The 21023-nt window shown below is 45.6% G+C and overlaps 2 protein-coding genes across 3 annotated transcripts in view; one reads left to right on the top strand and one right to left on the bottom strand.

Moving 5' to 3' along the window:
- RINT1 (RAD50 interactor 1) overlaps positions 1-6006 on the bottom strand; it is a 36437-nt gene extending 30431 nt beyond the window's left edge. Inside the window, exons 1-3 of one of the 2 annotated variants that reach the window (XM_017874655.1) lie at positions 5821-6006; positions 5306-5351; positions 574-621 (exon numbers count right to left, since the gene is read on the bottom strand). In XM_017874655.1, the coding sequence (XP_017730144.1) occupies positions 574-612 (39 nt within the window). In that variant the 5' untranslated portion in view covers positions 613-621; positions 5306-5351; positions 5821-6006. Of the gene's footprint in view, positions 1-436; positions 622-5305; positions 5352-5820 lie in introns of both variants that reach the window. The other variant, XM_017874656.1, reaches the window with a different exon arrangement.
- A 7412-nt stretch (positions 6007-13418) lies between these two features.
- The window catches only part of PUS7 (pseudouridine synthase 7), a 73367-nt gene continuing 65762 nt past the window's right edge, over positions 13419-21023 (top strand). Inside the window, exon 1 of the mRNA XM_017874641.1 lies at positions 13419-13629. Coding sequence (XP_017730130.1) covers positions 13509-13629 — 121 coding nt within the window. The 5' untranslated portion in view covers positions 13419-13508. The remainder of the gene's footprint in view (positions 13630-21023) is intronic.

Below are 21023 nucleotides of genomic sequence, written 5' to 3'. Positions count from 1 at the left end.
AGATGGCACCATTGCACTCCAGCCTGGGCAACAAAACTCCATCTCAAAAAAAAAAAAAAAAAAAATTGAAATGATGGTGTTTACACCATGGTCTATATTTTTTTTACATACCATGAAATTATTTGCTTGTAAAAGCAATTTAAAAGTCACTGTATGTTCACTAGAAACAGATTGAAAGGAAAAAAAAAGTTACTCTGTGAAAATCTATATAAAATATTAGGTCTCAATATGTTTTCAAGACAAACTATATCAGTAGGAACTTTGTCTTTTACCTAATTTGTAAAATAGGCAGTACATTGTAGGCTCTTAAGTCCTCTTACACAGTTTACAATAGACTATTTATCACATTCTGTATCTTTAAAATTCTATATATAATAGACATTATATTGTAAAAAGTATACCACTGATAATTATTTCAGTGAGTTTCAATACTTACCTGTTCTTCTAACTGCATTTTACTTACTGTCCTCTGTTCTATGAGTTTATCAAGTTTCTTTAAAGATTTAAGGTCATTTCCAACTTCCTTTTCTATGAATGCAGACACATAAGAAGGGAGATCACCATTATCTGTACCTTCACTGACTTGTTTACTTCCAGTAAGAACTGTAACATTTATGTCACCTAAAACAAAAGAATAACAATTACTCAACGCCACTATGTACTATGGAGTTAAAGAAAATGTAAAACATGTAAAAGCAGTGTATCTACCCTTCAAAAGTTAATAATTTTGCCAGGCATGGTGGCTCACACCTGTGATCCCAGCACTTTGGAAAGCTGAGGCAGGTGCATCACCTGAGGCCAGGAGTTCCAGACTAGCCTGGCAAACGTGGCGAAACCCTGTCTCTACTAAAAATACAAAAATTAGCCAGGCACGGGGGCACAGGCCTGTAGTCCCAGCTATTCGGGAGGCTGAAGCACGAGAATCCCTTGAACCCAAGAGGCAGAAGTTGCAGTGAGCCAAGATCATGCCACTGCACTCCAGCCTGAGAGACAGAGAGAGACTCTGTATCAAAAAACAAAACCAAAACAAAACAAAATTAATAATTTAAAGAACAACACACACATACAAATGCCCAGATGAACAGCTCTAAAGCACTCTATCAACCAACTACTGTAAAATGCTTAAGAGCTGAGGGAAGTATTAAAGGAAAAATTCCTAAAGTGTGACCCAGTAACCACAGGTTTCAATAGACAAGGCGTAATACCTTTTCGAAATGTGTAAGGAACCAGTAGTATGGTCTAAAGCAACATCAAAAGGAAGACTCTTGTTTTAAAATGTTTTTTAAAAGGCCGGGCGCAGTGGCTCACACCTGTAACCCCAGGACTGTGGGAAGCCAAGGCAGGAGGATCACTTGAGCCCAGGACTTCTAGACCAGCCTGGGCAACAAAGCAAGACTTCATCTAACAAAATCAGCCAGGCATGGTGGCACGCACCTGTAGTCTCAGGTGGGCTGAGGTGGGAGGATTGCTTGAGCAGCCTGGGAGATCGAGGCTGCAGTGAGCCATGATTGCACCACTACACTCCAGCTTGGACTACAGAGTGAGACTTCATCTCTTAAAAAAAAAAAAGAGTAAAAAGGTTTTAGCTGGGCACGGTGGCTCATGCCTGTAATCCCAGCACTTTGGGAGGTTGAGGCAGGCAGATCACGAGGTCAGAAGTGGCGCGGTGGCTCAAGCCTGTAATCCCAGCACTTTGGGAGGCCGAGACGGGTGGATCACGAGGTCAGGAGATCGAGACCATCCTGGCTAACACGGCGAAACCCCGTCTCTACTAAAAAATACAAAAAACTAGCCGGGCGAGGTGGCAGGCGCCTGTAGTCCCAGCTACTCAGGAGGCTGAGAGGCAGGAGAATGGCGTAAACCCGGGAGGCGGAGCTTGTAGTGAGCTGAGATCCGGCCATTGCACTCCAGCCTGGGCGACAGAGCGAGACTCCGTCTCAAAAAACAAAACAAAACAAACAAACAAAAAAAAGAGGTTCAAGACCAGCCCGGCCAATGTGGTGAAAACCCATCTCTACTAAAAATACAAAAATTAGCTGGGCATGGTGGTGCACACCTGTAGTCCCAGCTACTCGGGAGGCTAGGGCAGAAGAATCACTTGAACACGGGAGGCGGAGGTTGCAATGAGCCCAGATCACGCCACTGCACTCCAGCCTGGGCGACAGAGTGAGGCTCTGCCTCAAAAAAAAAACAAAAAGTTTTTAAGCTTCAAAGGTCATTGTACGAAGATATCTTTGTCAGAAACAGAAAAAAGAAAATATGACAGAACAAATTACTAGGAAAAAATCAAAATGTCTAATGCAACCACTAAATAGTATGATGTGAGATTCTTTCCATGGCAAATAAACTACCCGTTTTGTGACATTTAATAAGTCCAGTACATATTGGACTTATTAATATTAATATCTAAATAATGATATGCCTAAGTGCAAAATGTAAATGTCAGATATTGTTCAACTATTTATGTAAAGATTAACAGTATACTGTTTCACGTGTCCATTTGAAGAGACCACCAAACAGGCTTTGTGTGAGCAACATGGCTGTTTATTTCACCTGCGTGCAGGCGGGCTGAGTCGGAAGAGAGTCAGCAAAGGGTGGTGGGATTATCATTGGTTCTTATAGGTTTTGGGATAGGTGGTGGAGTTAAGAGCAACGTTTTGGGGGCAGGGGGTGGATCTCACAGTCATTTTCAAGGGTGGAGGAGATTATAAAGAACATTGATCAGTTAGGGTGGGGCAGAAACAAATCACAATGGTGGAATGTCATCAGTTAAGCTGTTTTCACTTCTGTGGATCTTCAGTTGCTTCAGGCCATCTGGTCATAAGGGATATGATGGCTTAGCTTGGGCTCAGAGGCCTGACATATACCAACGTGTTCTATACAGAGTATGTTCCTCTCTCCACCCCTACACCCCAACAAACAAAATTTCCTTTGTTTAACTCAACTTATATGAATTGAATTAAAATATTTTTCACATGCTGTGAGAATCAGGAGGTGGTACTGACCTTTTCCCCCTTTCCTGTCCAGTCCAAGATCCAGAACCCAAGCTATCTGTTGTGCTCTTCCCAGAGCAATTTTAAATTGTCAATTCGAAATTGGGTAGGAGAGGCAATATTAACATAACACTATACCTCAATTTTCCAACTAGAAAACAAATTGTAACATTTGCCCCAGGCTACATCTCAAGGTTATAAATGGGACTATATAATACAAATTATATAGTTTGTATTAATTATATTAATATAAATTATATTATTATATATTAATTATATTATACATTGATATATAATGGTAATGTATAATAATCTACTATTATTTTTTTTATTTTTTTTTTTGAGACGGAGTCTCGCTCTGCCGCCCAGGCTGGAGTGCAATGGCCGGATCTCAGCTCACTGCAAGCTCCGCCTCCTGGGTTTACGCCATTCTCCTGCCTCAGCCTCCGGAGTAGCTCGGACTACATGCGCCCGCCACCTCGCCCGACTAGTTTTTTGTATTTTTTAGTAGAGACGGGGTTTCACCGTGTTAGCCAGGATGGTCGCGATCTCCTGACCTCGTGATCCGCCTGTCTCGGCCTCCCAAAGTGCTGGGATTACAGGCTTGAGCCACCGCGCCCGGCCAATAATCTACTATTATGAACAGAACTCACAATGCCTTTTTTTAATCTTAAATAAAACAAGTGAGTTATGTGGTTATCTGCAGACAAATGGAGGCAGGACATATTTGTGAATGCTACAGTTGCTATACCTTAGGGAGGAAACTCTACCTTCACTTTTTAAAAAAATTACACCCGCCGGGCGCAGTGCCTCAGGCCCATAATCCCAGAACTTTGGAAGGCCGAGGAGGGTGGATTACCTGAGGTCAGGAGTTGGAGACCAGCCTAACCAACGTGGTGAAACCCTGCCTCTACTAAAAATACAAAAATTAGCCAGTGTGGTGGCAGGCACCTGTAATCCCAGCTACTAAGGAGGCTGAGGCAGGGGAATTACTTGAACCCAGAGGTGGAGCTTGCAGTGAGCCGAGATCGCGCCGCTGCACTCCAGCCTGGGAGACAGAGTGAGACTAGGTCTCAAAAAAAAAAAAAAAAAAAAAAAAAAAAAAAAATTACACCCTTGATGTGTAACCATTCAAATGTGGCATAGTACATTCTTAGCAAAATGACATTCTTCAAAATGACACACCAGTGGTTTGGGAGGTTTTTATGTGTCTCTTTTTCTATTTTTTGTAAAGAGCACTCCTAATTGCAAAGCAGTTTGAGCCGTGGAAAGAGGAACAAGGACAAAGTCCTTGATATGATAGTCTACATCTATTATTTTATTAAAATGATAGCTCAGTAGGCATCAGACTACTTTCCAGGCATCTGAATGAGGTGAAAGTGGAAAGGGAAGGATTTAACTGAGAGATACAAGGCACTCTCAAATCCTTCAAGAAAAAGGAGCTGAGATGTGGCAGTTACGACAGCCATGTGCTATGGACCGCTTAGAGTCTTCTTTCTGAGGCAGATTCTACTAGCCGCCAATGTTAAAGGCAAATCTTACTAAGGGCCATGTGGTAAGGTGGGCACCATTTTTCTTACTAATACTCATTCCCAACTGTTTGCCACAGTCAAAAGAACCAAACATTCCAATAGCAGAGCTATCTCATGCTTTTCCCCTTCCTCTCCCAAAAAATGTTACTTCAAAGGTACCTAAAGAGGCCTTGATTTGCAATAACCTGCCATTAAAGTAAAATGGCAAAAGTCCACATCCCTGACATACACTCCCACACTAGGGAGGAAATGGTGGTACTGACCTTTTCCCCCTTTCCTGTCCAGTCCAAGATCCAGAACCCAAGTTATCCGTTGTGCTCTTCCCAGAGCAATTTTAAACTGCCAATTTACTGAAGGTGAACTAAACAATTATCATTTGCCTCCTTTGAACCTAATTAAGGTGGTGGTCATCTGTCCTAGATCATGGGCCCCTCCAAATTCCTGATGCTTAATAAGTTGATGTTTCATTAAAATGACAGGCAGGTCCCAATTATTCTGAGTCCCTTATAATAGGCAGACTTTCAGCGAAAACACTCCAGCCCCTGTACTAGGTATGGATCGGGAAGTGCTCTTCTCCAAAGCATCCCATATTTTACAATTTTAGAAAGACACAAACATGTGTATCATGGTCATCAGTATTACCATATAAGCATATTGTGCACAAAACGATACTGCATCTAAAAGATAGGCAAAGAACCTTTCTCTGTTGCAGACCCTAGAAGGCTGGGTTTGGGAGGGATAGCTGGGAAGAAAGAGCTTAGGTGTTTGCAGCTGGCTTACTTTTCTCCTCGAGGTTCTTCCTTTCGTCACCACTTTCAGAGCAGCACTAAAAGGAGAACAGGTGTGACAAGCACGTTAAGATCAAAGTCGTGGATGGAAAGCATACGGGGCTCCCAAAGGGCACCAACTGGAGGCCAGAGAGGTTCCAGACGCTCTCCCCCCTTCTGAGTGGCCAGGGCCGTCTCAGTCAGGTACCCCAAAGTGCCACTTCCCTGGTGCCACCACTGCCACCTTCCCAGGAGGTCTGTGTCACCTCCGCAGGACCTGGAGTTACCCTGCCTGCCCACTAGGGCCACCTCCCTAGAGAAATCTGTCATCTCACCAGGGCCGCCAAAGACACCTCACTGGGACTACTGCCTCCTCTAGGAGGTCTTGCAAGGGCCTCTAATCTAACCTGCGGGAAGCACCTTCACAAGCTTACAGGGTCACCTCACCGGGACTATCTTCCCCGGGAGGTCTGTGCCACCTCAGTAGGCCTCCAATGTCCCCTCCCAGGGACGCCAGGGCCGTCTCACCGGGGCTGCAGGAGAGGCGCCTATCTCGCCGGCTGGTAGCATCTCGCCTCCGCGCGAGTCCTGGGCTCCATTCACAGCCAGCGTGGCCTGTGGAGCCTGGCTAAGGCCAGCGACACACTGACCTCCTCAGTCTCGGAGGCCGTAGGACTGAGCGCCACCGCGACTTCCTCTCGATGTCTCGCTGGTTTCTTCCTCAGCCCAGAGAGGCTCTGCCCGCGCAGCCGCCGGCCGTGCTCTTTTCCTCCGCCTCCTGGCCGGAGGTCGGAACGGCCGCTCAGGAAGTGGGCACCCGCCCCCAAGGCGCTCCAGAGATGGAACTTTAAGATATCCCTCTCCCAACGCCTTAAATTCAATATGAATCATTTAAATTTCTATTTTAGACAATATCCAGATGTTCTGAGAGTGTGGGGGCTTGTTGACTAGGAGCTTCGGTGCAGGGTTATTTGGTTCGAATATTTAGTTGGGGGTTTCCAATGAGTATCAGTATCTTCAGATATTTCTTTTAAGGTTGGTCAGAGTCCCTAGAGATGAGCTTCTAATTTCCCGCCTAGAGGGTGTTAGAGGTGATTATAAGCGTCTGGGAGCTGAATGACGAGAACAGAGCATCTAACATGTGTTTTGCCCAAAACTCTGTCTTTTCCCAGGGATGAGGAAAGGGAGCTACCTAGCAGCAAGGGATGTTAGAGGACCTGTGGACTTCACAGCCTCATAAACAAACAAACAGGGAAAGAGTACCATAGAGACCAAAACAAACAAGGGGGATAAAAGCAACCCCCAGAGGAAACAGAAACCACACGGTGAGAAGAAAAATCAAATGCATGTGCACAGAGATATATAATCGATACCCTGAGCTACAAATAACTATTGCAAGCATAAAACAAGAAAAGGATACGATTTTTTAAATTATTTATTATGGGAACATAATCGTATGTATTTATAGTGCACATTTTTTTGTTGTTGTTCGTTTGTTTTTGTTTTGTTTTGTTTTGAGATGGAGTTTTGCTCTTGCGGCCCGGGGCAGAATGCAGCTGGAATGGAAAAGGTGATGGGAAGCATCTCAATGGCAGTCTCCTCCTCCTCAAATTCCAAAAGACACACGGGGCACTTGAGCTCAGACTGAGAGCGTCTGATGACTGTCATGGGGAGGTTCTCAACCACAGTATTGGCAGCTGGTGGAGGCAGGTGGTGATCCCAATCTACTACCAACCCCAAGTCTTCAAAGTCCATCCTATTGAAAATTGACCTTGCGAGCTCCAGCACCATGTTGGTTCAAGTCTCCTGCTCAAGGGTCCAATGGCTCACAGTCGTGTTCATCAATATAGGATGCCATGGCTCCCCAGCCGTCTGACATGTGATGTTTTGATACAGGTATACAATGTGTAACTACTAAAAATACAAAATATTAGCTGACCATGGTGGCACATGCACCTATAGTCCCAGTTGCTTGGTAGGCTGAGGCACAAGAATTGCTTGAACCCAGGAGGCTTTTAATTTCTGCTGTCATATTTTTTGGTCTCTGAATGCTCTTTTTATTTTATTTATTTATTTTTATCCTCCCCATTTTCACAAGTGAGTGCCCCTTTTATTATTTATTTATTTGTTTATTTCTTTGAGACAGAGTTTCGTTCTGTTGCCCAGGCTGGAGTGCAGTGGCACAATCTTGGCTCACTGCAACCTCCACCTCTGGGGTTCAAGCGATTCTTCTGCCTCAGCCTCCCTAGTAGCCAGGATTACAGGTGCCTGCCATCATGCCCTGCGAAGTAGAGATGGGGTTTCATCACATTGGCCAGGCTGGTCTCGAACTCCTGACCTCAGGTGATCTGCCCACCTCAGCCTCCCAAAGTGCTGGGATTATAGGCGTGAGCCACCACGCCCAGCCTTTTCTTTGTTCTCTCTCTCTTTTTTTTTTTTTTTGCTGTTTTTCCTAGAATATTTATCAACATTTATCTTCCCACACTTTGTTTGTTTTTATTTTGAGACAGAGTCTCACTCTGTCACCCAGGCTGGAGTTTACTGGCAAGATCTTAGTTCACTGCAACCTCTGCCTCCCAGGTTCAAGCGATTCTCCTGTCTCAGCCTCCCAAGTAGCTGGGACTACAGGCGTGCACCATCACACTTGGCTAATTTTTGTATTTTTAGTAGAGATGGGGTTTCACCATGTTGGCCAGGCTGGTCTCAAACTCCTGACCTCAAGTGATCTGCCTGCCTCAGCCTCCCAAATTGCTGGATTACAGGTGTGAGCCACCATGCCTGGCCAAAAACTAGAATTCTGTACTTAGTGAACTATGAATCAAATGTGAGGTTAGAACAACCTTTTTTTAACACTCTTGTAGTCAAGAATAAAAATAGACATTAAAGATCTCAAAAAAAAAATAGCTTTTGTTTTATTTATTTATTTATTTATTTGAGACAGAGTCTCACTCTGTCACCCAGGCTGGAGTGCAATGGCACGATCTCGGCTCACTGCAACCTCTGCATCCCAAGTTCAAGAGATTCTCCTGCCTCAGCCTCCTGAGTAGTTGGAATTACAGGTGCCCACCACCATGCCAAGCTAGTTTTTGTATTTTTAATAGAGACAGGGTTTCGCCGTGATCAGGCTAGTCTCAAACTCGTGACCTCAGGTGATCCGCCTGCCTCGGCCTCCCAAAGTGGGATCACAGGCGTGAGCCACCGCGCCCAGCAAGCTTTCATTTATTTCTCCTTTCTCGGGAAGCTACTGAAGGTTGTACTCCACTAAAATAAGAGAGTAAACCAAGAATAAAGATGACATAGGATATAGGAAACAGAAAGATTCAACGCAGGAACAGAGATGCCCTGAGAACAACTGTGCAATAGGCATAGATTGGCATTGGCCAGAAGGTTCCAGAAGAGACTGCTTCAGAAAGATGAAACTAATAGAACACCTCATCTAAACCTCTGGAAAGGGGAGATTTACACAATCATTGAGGAGTTTGGGCTTGGTCTAGTGATGAATAGTAAACTAAAATAAGATCATTATTAACTAGTGGAAAAACAAAAGTGGTACAGAAGAGAAATAATCATAGTTTCTTATTTGCCTAAAATGTGAATAATATTTACTTAGTCATAATGAAGTCAACATAAATCCAAAAAAGTACAATATAAGGGATGGAAAGTTTGTTGGAGAGAGGGGAAGAAAAGAGAGCTAAGTCTTTATTTTCCATTAAGTGAAGTCAGTAAATAATGTCTAAAACTGAAAAATCAAGAAATAACAATACAAACACATTATATGGAGAGATTAAGATAAATATCAAAATAATTAAAGAGGTGAAATGGGCCGGGCGCAATGGCTCACACCTATAATCCCTGCACTTTGGGAGGCCAAGGTGGGGGGGATCACATGAGGTCTGGAGTTCAAGACCAGCCTGGCCAGCATAGTGAAACTCCGTCTCTACTAAAAATACAAAACTTAGCCAGTCATGGTAGCACATGCCTGTTGTCCCAGCTAATCGGGAGGCTGAGGCAGGAGAATAGCTTGAATGTGGGAGGCAGAGGTTGCAGTGAGCCAAGATCATGCCATTGCACTCCAGCCTGGGCAGCAGAGCGAGACTCTGTCTCAAGAAAAAAAAAAAAAAGAGGTGAAATGACTGCCTTTGAGAAGATGGAAACAGGTGAGGGCTGAAGTGGGAATATAGTCCCTGCTGCTTCATTGCAAACCTTACGAAGTTTCTACAGAATTATTTGACTCTAAATTACAACATGTATAACTCTGATAACAATTAAAAATAAAATTAAAGAAGAAAAAAGAATGCCCTAAACCCAAATTTTGGCTTCTGAAAAATCTACTTTCTGATAAAGGAAATAGACGGGGAAATAAATAATTTAAGATTAAATGTACAGTTTTGACAACAGAAATGTTTGCAATGACTGAGGGAGCACAGAAAACAGTGAACTACTGGGGCATGGAGAAAGGCATCCAAAGTGGACAGCATAGTAGGCAATAATAAGGATGAAGGAAGAGAGAAAGTGTGTGTGATAGGCACCTAGCAATCTGTAGTGTGAGGTGGAGTTAAAAGCAGGATACTGTATGTTTTACATAATAGACATGTTAGAATGGAATTTTGAAGTCGAAGAGAACATTCAACTGTTACATGTTTATTAGAAGAAGTTGGTACTAGGAAGAGGTTTTGAACACTTCTGTGTTATTTTAATCAAAAACCAATAAAGAGTTGCCTATTTTGGAAAACAGAAAACTAAAAATGCATGTTTCACTTGTACTTTGTCCTAGGCAGTTTTGACTGAAATGCAAAACAAGTAAACCTTGTCTAATGGCCAAAGAAATGTGAAAAATCTTTCCTCTAAATCTGTTTATGAAGAGTTGGGCTGCACTCTCAGAGATTTTTTTTTTTAGACGGAATCTCACTCTTTCACCAGGCTGGAGTGCAGTGGCGAGATCTCAGCTCACTGCAACCTCCGCCTCCCGGGTTCAAGCGATTCTCCTGCCTCAGCCTCCCGAGTAGCTGGGACTATAGGCGCATGCCACCACACCCAGCTAATTTTTGCATTTTTAGTAGAGACGGGGTTTCATCATGTTGGCCAGGATGGTCTCGATTTCTTAGCCTCGTGATCTGCCCGCCTCAGCCTTCCAAAGTGATGGGATTACAGGCATGAGTCACTGCGCCCAGCCTCTCAGAGATTTTTTTTTGAGGCTTTGCTTTTTTAGAGCAGTTTTAGGTTACAGCAAAATTGAGAGGAAGGTATAGAAATTTCCCATATTTCTCCTGACCTCACACGTGCATAGCCTCTCCCCCACCAAAGTGGTACATTTGTGATAACTGATGAACCTACAGTGACACATTATGACCCAGAGTCCATAGTTTACATTAGTCTTAGTGTTATAGATCAGGAGTCCCCAACCTTTTTGGCACCGGGACTGGTTTCATGGAAGATATTTTTTCCTTGGACTAGGGGATAGGAATGGGTTTCAGGATGAACTGTTCCACCTCAGATTGTCAGGCATTAGATTCTCACAAGGTGCATGCAACCCAGATCCCTCACATGTGCGGTTCACAATAGGGTTCTCGCTCCTATCAGAATCTAATCCCACCGCTGATCTGACAGGAGGCAGAGCTCAGGCGGGAATGCTGCAATGCAGCCTGGTTCCTAAAAGGCCATACTGACTGGTACCGGTCCGCAGCTTGTGGGGCTGGGGACCCTTGTTGTAGATTTTATGGGCTTGGACAAATGTATCATGACATGCAGCCACCATTACAGTATCATACAGAATAGTTTCCCTTCCCTAAAAATTATCTGTGCTCCACCTATTCATCCTTCCCTTTCTCCTAACCCCTGGCGACCACTAATTTTATTACTGTCTTATATAGTTTCACCTGTTTTAGAATGTCATTTTGTCATTTAGTTGGATTCATATCGTTAGTGTCCTTTTCAGATTTGGTATTTTGTCTTGTTTTGTTTGTTTGTTTCTAGACAGTCTTGCTCTGTCACCCAGGCTGGAGTGCAATAGCGTGATCCCGACTCACCCCAACCTCTACCTCCCAGGTTCAAGCAATTCTCCTGCCTCAGCCTACCGCATAGCTGGGATTACAGGTGTGTGCCACCACGCCCGGCTAATTTTTTGTATTTTTGGTAGAGACGGGGTTTCACCATGTTGGCCAGGCTGGTCTCAAATTCCTTACCTCAAGTGATCCACCTGCCTCAGCCTCACAACATGCTGTAATTATAGGCCTGAGCCACCATGCCTGGCCCAGATTGGTTTCTTTCACTTAGTAATATGCATTTAAGGCCAGGCATGGTGGCTCATGCCTTTAATCCCAGAACTTTGGGAGGCCAAGGTGGGTGGATCACCTTACTTATTTATATCTCAAAATAAATAAATTAAATAAAAAATATTCATTTAAGTTTCCTCCATGTCTTTTCATGGCTTGCTAAGATCATTTCTTTTTGACACCAAATAATATTCCATTGTTTGGATATAGCACAGTTTATTCAGCTACTGAAGGACATCTTGGTCCTTTTTTTTTTTTTTTTGAGATAGAGTCTCGCTCTGTCACCTAGGTTGGAGTGCAATGGTATGATCTCGGCTCGCCGCAACCTCTGCCTCCTGGGTTCAAGCAATTCTCTGCCTCAGCCTCCCAAGTAACTGGGATTACAGGCGTCCACCACCACGCCCGGCTAATTTTGTGTTTTAGTAGAGATGGGGGTTTCACCATATTGGCCAGGCTGGTCTCGAACTCCTGACCTCGTGATCCGCCCACCTCAGCCTCCCAAAGTGCTGCGATTACAGGCCTGAGCCACTGCGCCTGGCTGGTAATAGTATATTTCACTGTGTAAAAAACAAAAAAACAAAAACAAATTGGGCAGGGGGTGGTGGCTCATGCCTATAATCCCAGCACTTTGAGAGGCCTAGGCAGGCAAATCACTTGAGGTCAGGAGTTCGAGGCCAACAGGCAAAACCCCATCAAAAAAATTAGCCTGGCATGATGTCAAGCGCTTGTGGGCCCAGCCCCTCGGGAGGCTGATGCAGGAGAACTGCTTGAACACTGCAACAGAGTGAGACTCTCTCTCAAACAAAATAAAACAAAACAAAACAAAAAACTATTAGAGGCGGGGCGCGGTGGCTCAGGCCTGTAATCCCAGCACTTTGGGAGGCTGAGGCGGGCAGATCACAAAGTCAGGAGCTCGAGACCAGCCTGGCCAACATAGTGAAACCCCGTCTCTACTAAAAATACAAAAAATTAGCCAGGCGTGGTGGCACGCACCAGTAATCCCAGCTACTCGGGAGGCTGAGGCAGAAGAATCGCTTGAACCCGGGAGGCGGAAGTTGCGGTGAGCCACGATTGTGCCATTGCATGCACTCCAGCCTGGGCGATAGAGCAAGACTCCATCTCAAACAACAAACAAAAAAACAAACAAACTATTAGAGCCTGGGCAACACAGTGAAACCTTGTCTCTACCCCCGACCCCCTAAAAAATTAGCCTAGGTGTGGTGGGATGCACCTGTAGTCCCAGCTACTTGGGATACTGAAGTGGGAGGATTGCTTGAGCCTGGGAGGTCGAGGCTTCAGTGAACTGTGTTCGTGCCACCGCTCTCCAGCCTGTGCGACAGAGCGAGACTCCGTCAAAACCAAACCAAACCAAAACCAAAAAAAACCTATGATCCGGTTTCTTGAAGCAGATCCTATCGGGAACCATCAAGCCAGAACGGTAAGAAGTAGTAAGATGGTGCTTTTAGATCCACTACATTCCCAGGATCAAATGTAGAACAATATTTAGTCCCTAAAGTGATTCTCTTTTCATTATTGTTAACTGCGTGGTCGGTGCAACATGAAAAGGCCACAACTATATGGAGGAAACACTTCTTAGAATACAATCCCAAAGGAGGCAATCGCTGCCTTAGACTTCCTAAAGATCTAAAGAACTATTAGATGCTTGGTGAAATCGCTTCTCTGCGGCAGGTGCGACTAAGGCGCCGTCGCGAGGGAGGTCCGGGGTGAGCGCGCGCAGGCCGGGCGTCAGCGTTGGGGTGCTCCGTGGCTAGCAGGCCGCTCCGAGGCGGCGGGCCGGGGGCGGGGCCGGCGACGGGGAGCGGACTCCACCCCCGGGGCGGGTCCAGCCGGGCCGCGCCGCGTCCCTGCGCCGCACGTGTGCGAGCCCGGCCGCCGGTGAGTCGGCTCGAGCGCATATGATCCCAGTCGCCGAACGCGCTGCCTATGCCTGGGCGCCCTAGTTGCTGGCTCCTCCGTGTGGCCTTCGCCGCACTTCTGCGCCCCGACCAGAGCGCTAGCTACGTTGCTGTCCGGCCCACGCCGCGCTCGCGCTCCCAAGCTCTGGGTAAGTGCGCGGCCTCCCCGCGGCCGCTAGGGCTCCTCGGCCAGCTCCTTGGCCCGGCCCGGGCCCCAGCCCCAGGGCCCCGCCCCAAGAGGCAGTGCGGACTGGGAAGGCGGCCCCGCGGTGGTAGGAGCCCGCGGCGCCTCCATTATGGATCGCGTCCTCGGGAGCACGGTTGGAACCTGGCGGGTCCTGCGCTTCGGCGGTGCAGGCGCCGCTCCCCGCTCCCCTCGGCCCTCCACCCTTTGCCCGGCCGGTCGTCCGGAGGCGCCGCGCCCGCGCGCTCCCCTCCTCCCCGCGCGGCGCTATCAGCTGGGGGCCCCCTTCCCACTCCTCCCTTTCTTTGCCCGGGACGCTACCTAAACTCTTGTTTCTCGGTCAGAGGAAAACTGGCCCCGAAGCCCTTCACGGTGCCATTGGTTCGCCGCGTCTGCCTTCTGTGGGTCCAGCCCACGTGTTCCACCCCTGTATCCTGCGTCGCCGCTCACTGGGAGCCTACTAGGCGCCACGCGGGCTCTGGGGACTGCTTGCTTTGTATGCATTTCCCAGAGTGGGAGTGAGCGGGCTGCAGAGTGCTTTCGCCAGCCCTCATGCTGGGTGAATGCTTAACGAATGGATGGAGGTGCTGCTGTGCAAGCTGAAATTCGAGTCCTCCTCGTCAATCCTGCGCAGAGGGGTTTATAAGCACATCTTCGTTGCCTGCCGAGTAGGATTGGCAAAGACTTTAGTTTTTCAAATGTTTGGTCCCGTCAGACCACTTTTTTTTTCCATTCCAAAAATAAAGGGTTACTAAGGTTCCCCGCANNTCACCCCCCCCCCCCCCCCCGCCCCATCCCCAAGCCTCTAATCATCTATTAAATGACTATGCCCCATTGGTCTGGGGGTGCCTTGACTGTTGAGGGAATCTGTCGAAAATCAGACTGTACAACACCATTGAAAAGGGGATGGTTAGGCAATTATTATGTTCAAACATTGGAAAATAGCCAACGGTACGTACTTAACAACTCCTTGTGAACATGTTTTTTTTTTTTTTTTTTTTTTTTTTTTTTTTTTTTTTTTTCATTTTTTTGAAACAGTTTTGCTCTTGTTGCCCAGGCAAGAGTGCAGTAGCGTGATCATAGCTCACTGCAGTTTTGAACTCCTGGGCTCAAGCAGTCCTCCCACCTCAGCTTCCCAAGTAGCTGGGACTATAGGTATGTGCCAACACACAGGGTCTTGCTGTGTTGCCCAGCCTGGCCTCAAACTCTGGCCTTAAGCAGTCCTCCTGCTTTGACCTCCCAAAGTGCTGGAATTACAGGCTTGAGCCACCACACTCGGCCTTGAACATGTCTTTATTTATTGATTTATTTTTTTAGACAGAGTCTCATTCCATCACCCAGGCTGGAGTGCAATGGCGCGATCTTCGCTCACTGCAACCTCCGCCTACTAGGTTCAAGCGATTCTCCTGCCTCAGCCTCCGGAGTAGCTGGGATTACACGTGCACATCACCACGTCCAGCTAGTTTTTGCATTTTTAGTAGAGATGGGGTTTCACTATGTTGGCCAGGCAGGTCTTGAACTTCAGACTTCAGGTAATCCATCCGCCCCAGCCTCCTGAAGTGCTGGGATTACAGACGTGTGCCACCACACCCGGCCTTGAATGTGTCTTTTGATAGAGGCAGGGGCATGCATGTACTGTATTAATAAAACAGCATTTTTCCTTACCTAGGAAAGGGAGAGAACAATACAACTGATCATATTGTCCACTAAGTTTGCTCCGGTTTCCAGTCCTTTACACGTACTGTTTGGGCTGCTTGGAGCTCTCCTCACACACATCTTTTCCTGTCTGGTTCTTCCTTGTCTTTGCTCAGAAGTCTCCTCCTTAGACGAGACATCACTGAAGAGCACCCGTCTTACACTCAGCCCCTTACCCTGCTTTAATTCCCTTACCTTGCTTTAATTCTTTGGAGCTTGCATGTCCTGAGATTAATTTTATTTTGTTCCCAAATGTATTTAGAAATACATTGTAAGCTCCGTGAGGACAGGAAATTTACCCTTTTCCTCCAATGCCTACAACAATGCCAGACACATAGGACACTTGCTCAGTAAATATTTGCAGAATGAATGACCCTCATAGACTTAATGATTTTGCATATTAGAATGCAGTGTGTCTGCCAGGCCTGGTGACATCATGCCTGTAATCCCAGCACTCTGGGAGGCTGAGACAGGCAACTTGTTTGAGGTCAGGTCAGAAGTCGAGACCATCTTGGCCAACATGGCGAAACCCTCTCTACTAAAAATACAAAAATTAGCTGGATGTGGTAATTTTAGCCCATGCCTATAATCCCAGCTACTTGGGAGGCTGAGGTAGGAGAATTGCTGGAACCCTGGAAGCGGAGATTGCAGTAAGCCAAGATTGCACCATTGCACTCCTGCCTGGGCGACAGAGGAAACTCTGTCTCCAAAAAAAAAAAAAAAAAAAATTAGTGTGTTCTCTGTGCTCTGGCCCTAAAGAAAATGCTCGCTATTGTGAGAGCTATAGAGATTACTGATAATTTGCAGGGGATGGAGGAAAGATATATTTAGAAAATGAAAGTTGTGGATGGTTTTCAAAGATAATATGATAGAATTAAGACTAATGGCTGTTTTTGTAGGCTGGGTACAGTGGCTCAGGCCTGTAATCCCAGCACTTTGGGAAACTGAGGCAGGTGAATCACGAGGTCAGGAGTTCGAGACAATCCTGGCTGACACGGTGAAACCCCATCTCTACTAAAAATACAAAAAATTAGCCTGGCTTGGTGGTGGTTGCCTGTAATCCCAGCTACTCAGGAGGCTAAGGCAGAAGAATCTTGTGTACCCGAGAGGCAGAGGTTGTAGTGAGCCGAGATTGCGCCACTGCACTCCAGCTTGGGCAACAGAGTGAGACTGTGTCTCAAAAAAAAAAATAATAATAATAATAAATAATAATAAAAAAAGACTAATGGCTGTTTTTCTGATTTTTTTTTTTTTGGAAGAATTAATTAATAAGGGACTGTTTGACCTGGGCAGTGGCGCACATCTGTAATCCCAGCTGAGGCAGGCGGATCGCTTGAGCTTAGGAGTTTGAGACCCGTGGACAACGTGGCAAAACCCTGTCTCTACAAAAAAATACACAAATTAACTGGGCTTGGTGGCACATGCCTGTAGTCCCAGTTACTTCGGTGGCTGAAGTGGGAGGATCGCTTGAGTTGGGAGGTTGAGGCTGTGTTGAGCCAAGATCACACCACTGCACTCCAGCCTGGGTAACAGTGAGACCCTGTCTCAAAAATAAATAAATAAACAAACAAACATACAAGAGACTGTTGTTAGTGTTATATTAAAATTTTGAAAATGCTAAACTTAATTTTTATTATGGTATAGAGGATTTTATTTATTTATTTTTTGAGACAGGGTCCCTCTGTCACCCAGGCTGAAGTGTGGTGGCACCATCGCAGCTTACTGCAGCCTGGACCTCCTGGGCGCAATGGATCCTCCCACCTCAGCATAGCAAGTAACTGGGACTACAGGTGCATGCCACCTTGCCCAGCTTATTTTTATTTATTTATTTTTTGAGACAGAATCTCCCTCTGTCACCCAGGCTGGAGTGCAGTGGAACGATCTTGGCTCACTGCAACCTCCACCTCCCCAGTTCAGGTGATTCTGCTGTCTCAGCCTCCCGAGTAGCTGGGATTACGGGGGCGCACCAGCATGCCTGGCTAATTTTTGTATTTTTAGTAGAGATGGGGTTTCTCCATGCTGGCCAGGCTGGTCTTGAATTCTTGACCTTGTGATATGCCCATCTCAGCCTCCCAAAGCGCTGGGATTACAGGTGTGAGACACCACACCCGGCCGCCTGGCTAATTCTTTAATTTTTTGCAGAGACAGGGTCATACTGTGTTGTCCATGCTGGTCTCAAATTCTTGGTCTCAAGCCGCCTGCCTGCATTTTTTCAGAGATGAGGTCTCCCTCTGTTGCCCAGACTGGAGTGCAGTGGTGTGATCATAACTTACTACAGCCTTAAACTGGTCTCACACAATCCTCCTGCCTCAGCCGCCCTGTTAGCTGGGACTACATGCACACATGCCCAGCTAAGAGTACTTTTTAAAGCTTAGTTGGTGAATCTAGTATTTTAATGAAAAGTGTTTTAAAATATTGTTAAAATTATACTATTTGTATTCTCACTTGTCTCATTTGGAGTACAGAGGAAACCAAAAAACATTATTTTAGCATTCCCTCCAAAGAAATGTGAAGGATTGGCCGGGCGTGGTGGCTCGTGCCTGTGATCCCATCACTTTGGGAGGTCTAGGCGGGCAGATCACCTGAGGTCAGGAGTTCAAGACCAGCCTGGCCAACATGGTAGAAACCCTATCTCTACTAAAAATACAAAAACTGGCCAGGCGTGGTGGCGCATGCCTGTACTCCCAGCTACTTCGGAGGTGAGGCAGGAGAATCATTTGAACCCAGGAGGCAGAGGTTGCAGTGAGCAGAGATCACACCACTGCACTCCAGCCTAGGTAACAGAGTAAGACTCCATCCAAAAAAAAAAAAAAAAAAAGAAATGTCAAGGATTTTAAGAAAGTATCAGAGGAGTTCATTCTCTTCCTGGTTATAGCATCAGGCTTTTGATCTATGGAATTTTACTTGACTGTTAAGGTACCATCATTACTATCATGGATAGTGTATTTGTGCAGCATATTTTCTTACAATTTTTTCTTTTAAATGTGTCAAAAAAAAACTCATAAAACTGCCCTCTCCCCCACTTTTCACATGTAGTAACTTTACGTCTTCATTCAAGGTAGAATGCTTGGGCTTTCCTGACTGCAAAACTGATTTCCTTGGACCTCTCACCTTGGGGTAGTCAGGATTGTTTTATCTTTCCAATTTAATTCTCTCAGACCTCTTCTGTGTTCATAACATCACCTCTCTCTCCTCTCTCCAACCCTCAATTTAAAAATGATATTCCAGGCCGGGCGCAGTGGCTCACTCCTGTAATCCCAGCACTTTGGGAGGTCGAGGTGGATGGATCACCTGAGATCAGGAGTTCAAGACTAGCCTGACCAACATGGTGAAACCCTGTCTCTACTAAAAATACAAAAATTAGCTGGGTGTGGTGGTGGGCACCTGTAATCCCAGCTACACGGGAAGCTGAGGCAGGAGAACCACTTGAACCCGGGAGGCAGAGGTTGCTGTGAGCTGAGATCGCGCCATTGCACTCCAGCTTAGGCAACAAGAGCGAAACTCCGTCTCTGAAAAAAAAAAAAAGTTATATTCCATTTCAGCTTCCCTTTCATGTAGTTCCTGCTTACGAAAATGACACTAGTTTGAGTTTTGCCTTTCCTAGTCCAGAACTTTGAGCAGTTCTTCTGGTAAATATGCTCTCAGCTTTTAGGCCTATAGGATAGAACTTAGAAAAATATATATTAAGTGATTTAAAAATCATTGGTACTGTATATGCTTTAATAATTAATTTGGGTTGGTCACGGTGGCTCATGCCTGTAATCCCAGCACTTTGGGAGGCCAAGGTGGGTGGATCACTCGAGGGCAGGAGTTTGAGACTAGTCTGGCCAACCTGGTAAAACCTTGTCTTCACTAAAAATACAAAAATTAGGCCAGGTGCGGTGGCTCACGCCTGTAATCCCAGCACTTTACGAGGCTGAGGTGGGCGGATCACCAGGTCAGGAGTTTGAGACCGGCCTAACCAACGTAGTGAAACTGAAATACAAAAAATCTCTACTGAAAATACAAAAATGAAAAATCTCTACTGAAAATACAAAAAGTTGGTGGCAGGCGCCTGTAATCCCAGCTACTCAGGAGGCTGAGGCAGGAGAATCATTTGAACCCAGGAAGTGGAGGTTGCAGTGAGCCGAGAACACGCCACTGCACTCCAGCCTGGGCGACAGAGTGAGACCCTGTCTCAATAAATAAATAAATAAAAATAAAATAAAATAGTTAGCCGGGCCCAGCTACTCAGGAGGCTGAGGTGTGAAAGTTGCTTGAACTCAGGAGTTGGTGGTTGCAGTGAGCTGAGATTGTGCCACTGCACTCCAGCCTGGGCAACAGCAAGACTCTGTCAAAAAAAGTTAATTTGTCTGTGGTAGGGCCATTGACTTAAATAATGAAAAATGTAATTTCATTTGAAATTTAAAAGTGAGTTTAGTTAATGATCTTGTCTTTACAGTTAGATATGTCAAGAAAAAGAGACCAGACAAATGTCCACAAATACCAAGAAAAAGACTGGCAATTAAAGGCCTGTTGTCAACCTAAAATAATTAAAAGCATCAGAATCTAGTATAAAGAGAAATTTTTCAAGTGCACAGTTTGAGGATGTCCCACCTGGAAACATCAGTTCTAAAATAATAGAGTCAAAGTTCTGAAGTAGGGAAGTTTCGGTTTTGTATAGGCAGAGACAGGAGTTTTAGCAGGATTACAACATTTTCATATAGGGTTGGCACGTGGTTACTGCAATTTGATTGGTTATAGGCAGTGTTTCTTTTTGGGGAGAGCACATTGGGGAAGGTGTAATAGTTATGGGTTTTCTGTCATATGGTTTGAGCATAAGCAGGACACCAAAGGGAAAGTTTCTCTCTAACAAGGGTCGTTAATTAAGAATTTTTAGTCATTGTATAGAACAGGAAAAATGAAAGTGAGCCAATCTGTAATCTGAGAAACAGAAATGGTAACCATATGTGACTCAGATAATGGTCACGTCTCTCTCAAGGCTTAAAAACTGTTTTGGGGATTCCAACAGCTTTTAGATTCTGTTTCTTTTTCTTTTGTTTTTTTTGAGACGGAGTCTCGCTCTGTTGCCCAGGCTGGAGTGCAGTGGCACCATCTTGGCTCGCTGCAACCTCTGCCTCCCAGGTTCACGCTGTTCTCCTGCCTCAGCCTCCAGAGTAGCTGGGACTACAGGCGCCCGTCAATCAAGCCCAGCTAATTTTTTGTATTTTTAATAGAGAGGGGGTTTCACTGTGTTAGCCAGGATAGTCTTGATCTCCTGACCTTGTGATCCGCCTGCCTCGGCCTCCAGAGTGCTGGGATTACAGACGTGAGCCACCGCACCAGGCCAGATTCTGTTTATGTTCATACTGTTTATTTGGTGCCATTGGCAGTGTTTGAGGATCTCTTAAAATTCAATGGTACTTCAAAGAGAGAACTATGTTTAATTATTAGCCCAGAAAACAAGAAACAGAAGTTTTTTTTTTTTTTTTTTTTTTTTTTTGAGATGAAGTCTCGCTCTCATCCCCAGGCTAGAGTGCAATAGGTAGCTGGGGTTACAGGCACCTGCCACCACGCCTAGCTAATTTTGTGTTTTTTTTTTCTTTTTTTTTTTTTTTTTTTTTTTTTTGGAGACGGAGTCTCACTCTGTGGCCCAGGCTGGAGTGCAGTAGCCGGATCTCAGCT

The sequence above is a fragment of the Rhinopithecus bieti genome, unplaced genomic scaffold, assembly GCF_001698545.2.
Source record: "Rhinopithecus bieti isolate Rb0 unplaced genomic scaffold, ASM169854v2 scaffold_7414, whole genome shotgun sequence".
Lineage (NCBI taxonomy): Eukaryota > Metazoa > Chordata > Mammalia > Primates > Cercopithecidae > Rhinopithecus > Rhinopithecus bieti.
The sequence above is the reverse complement of the archived record's forward strand: the minus strand, read 5'-3'. Positions and strand labels throughout refer to the sequence as shown.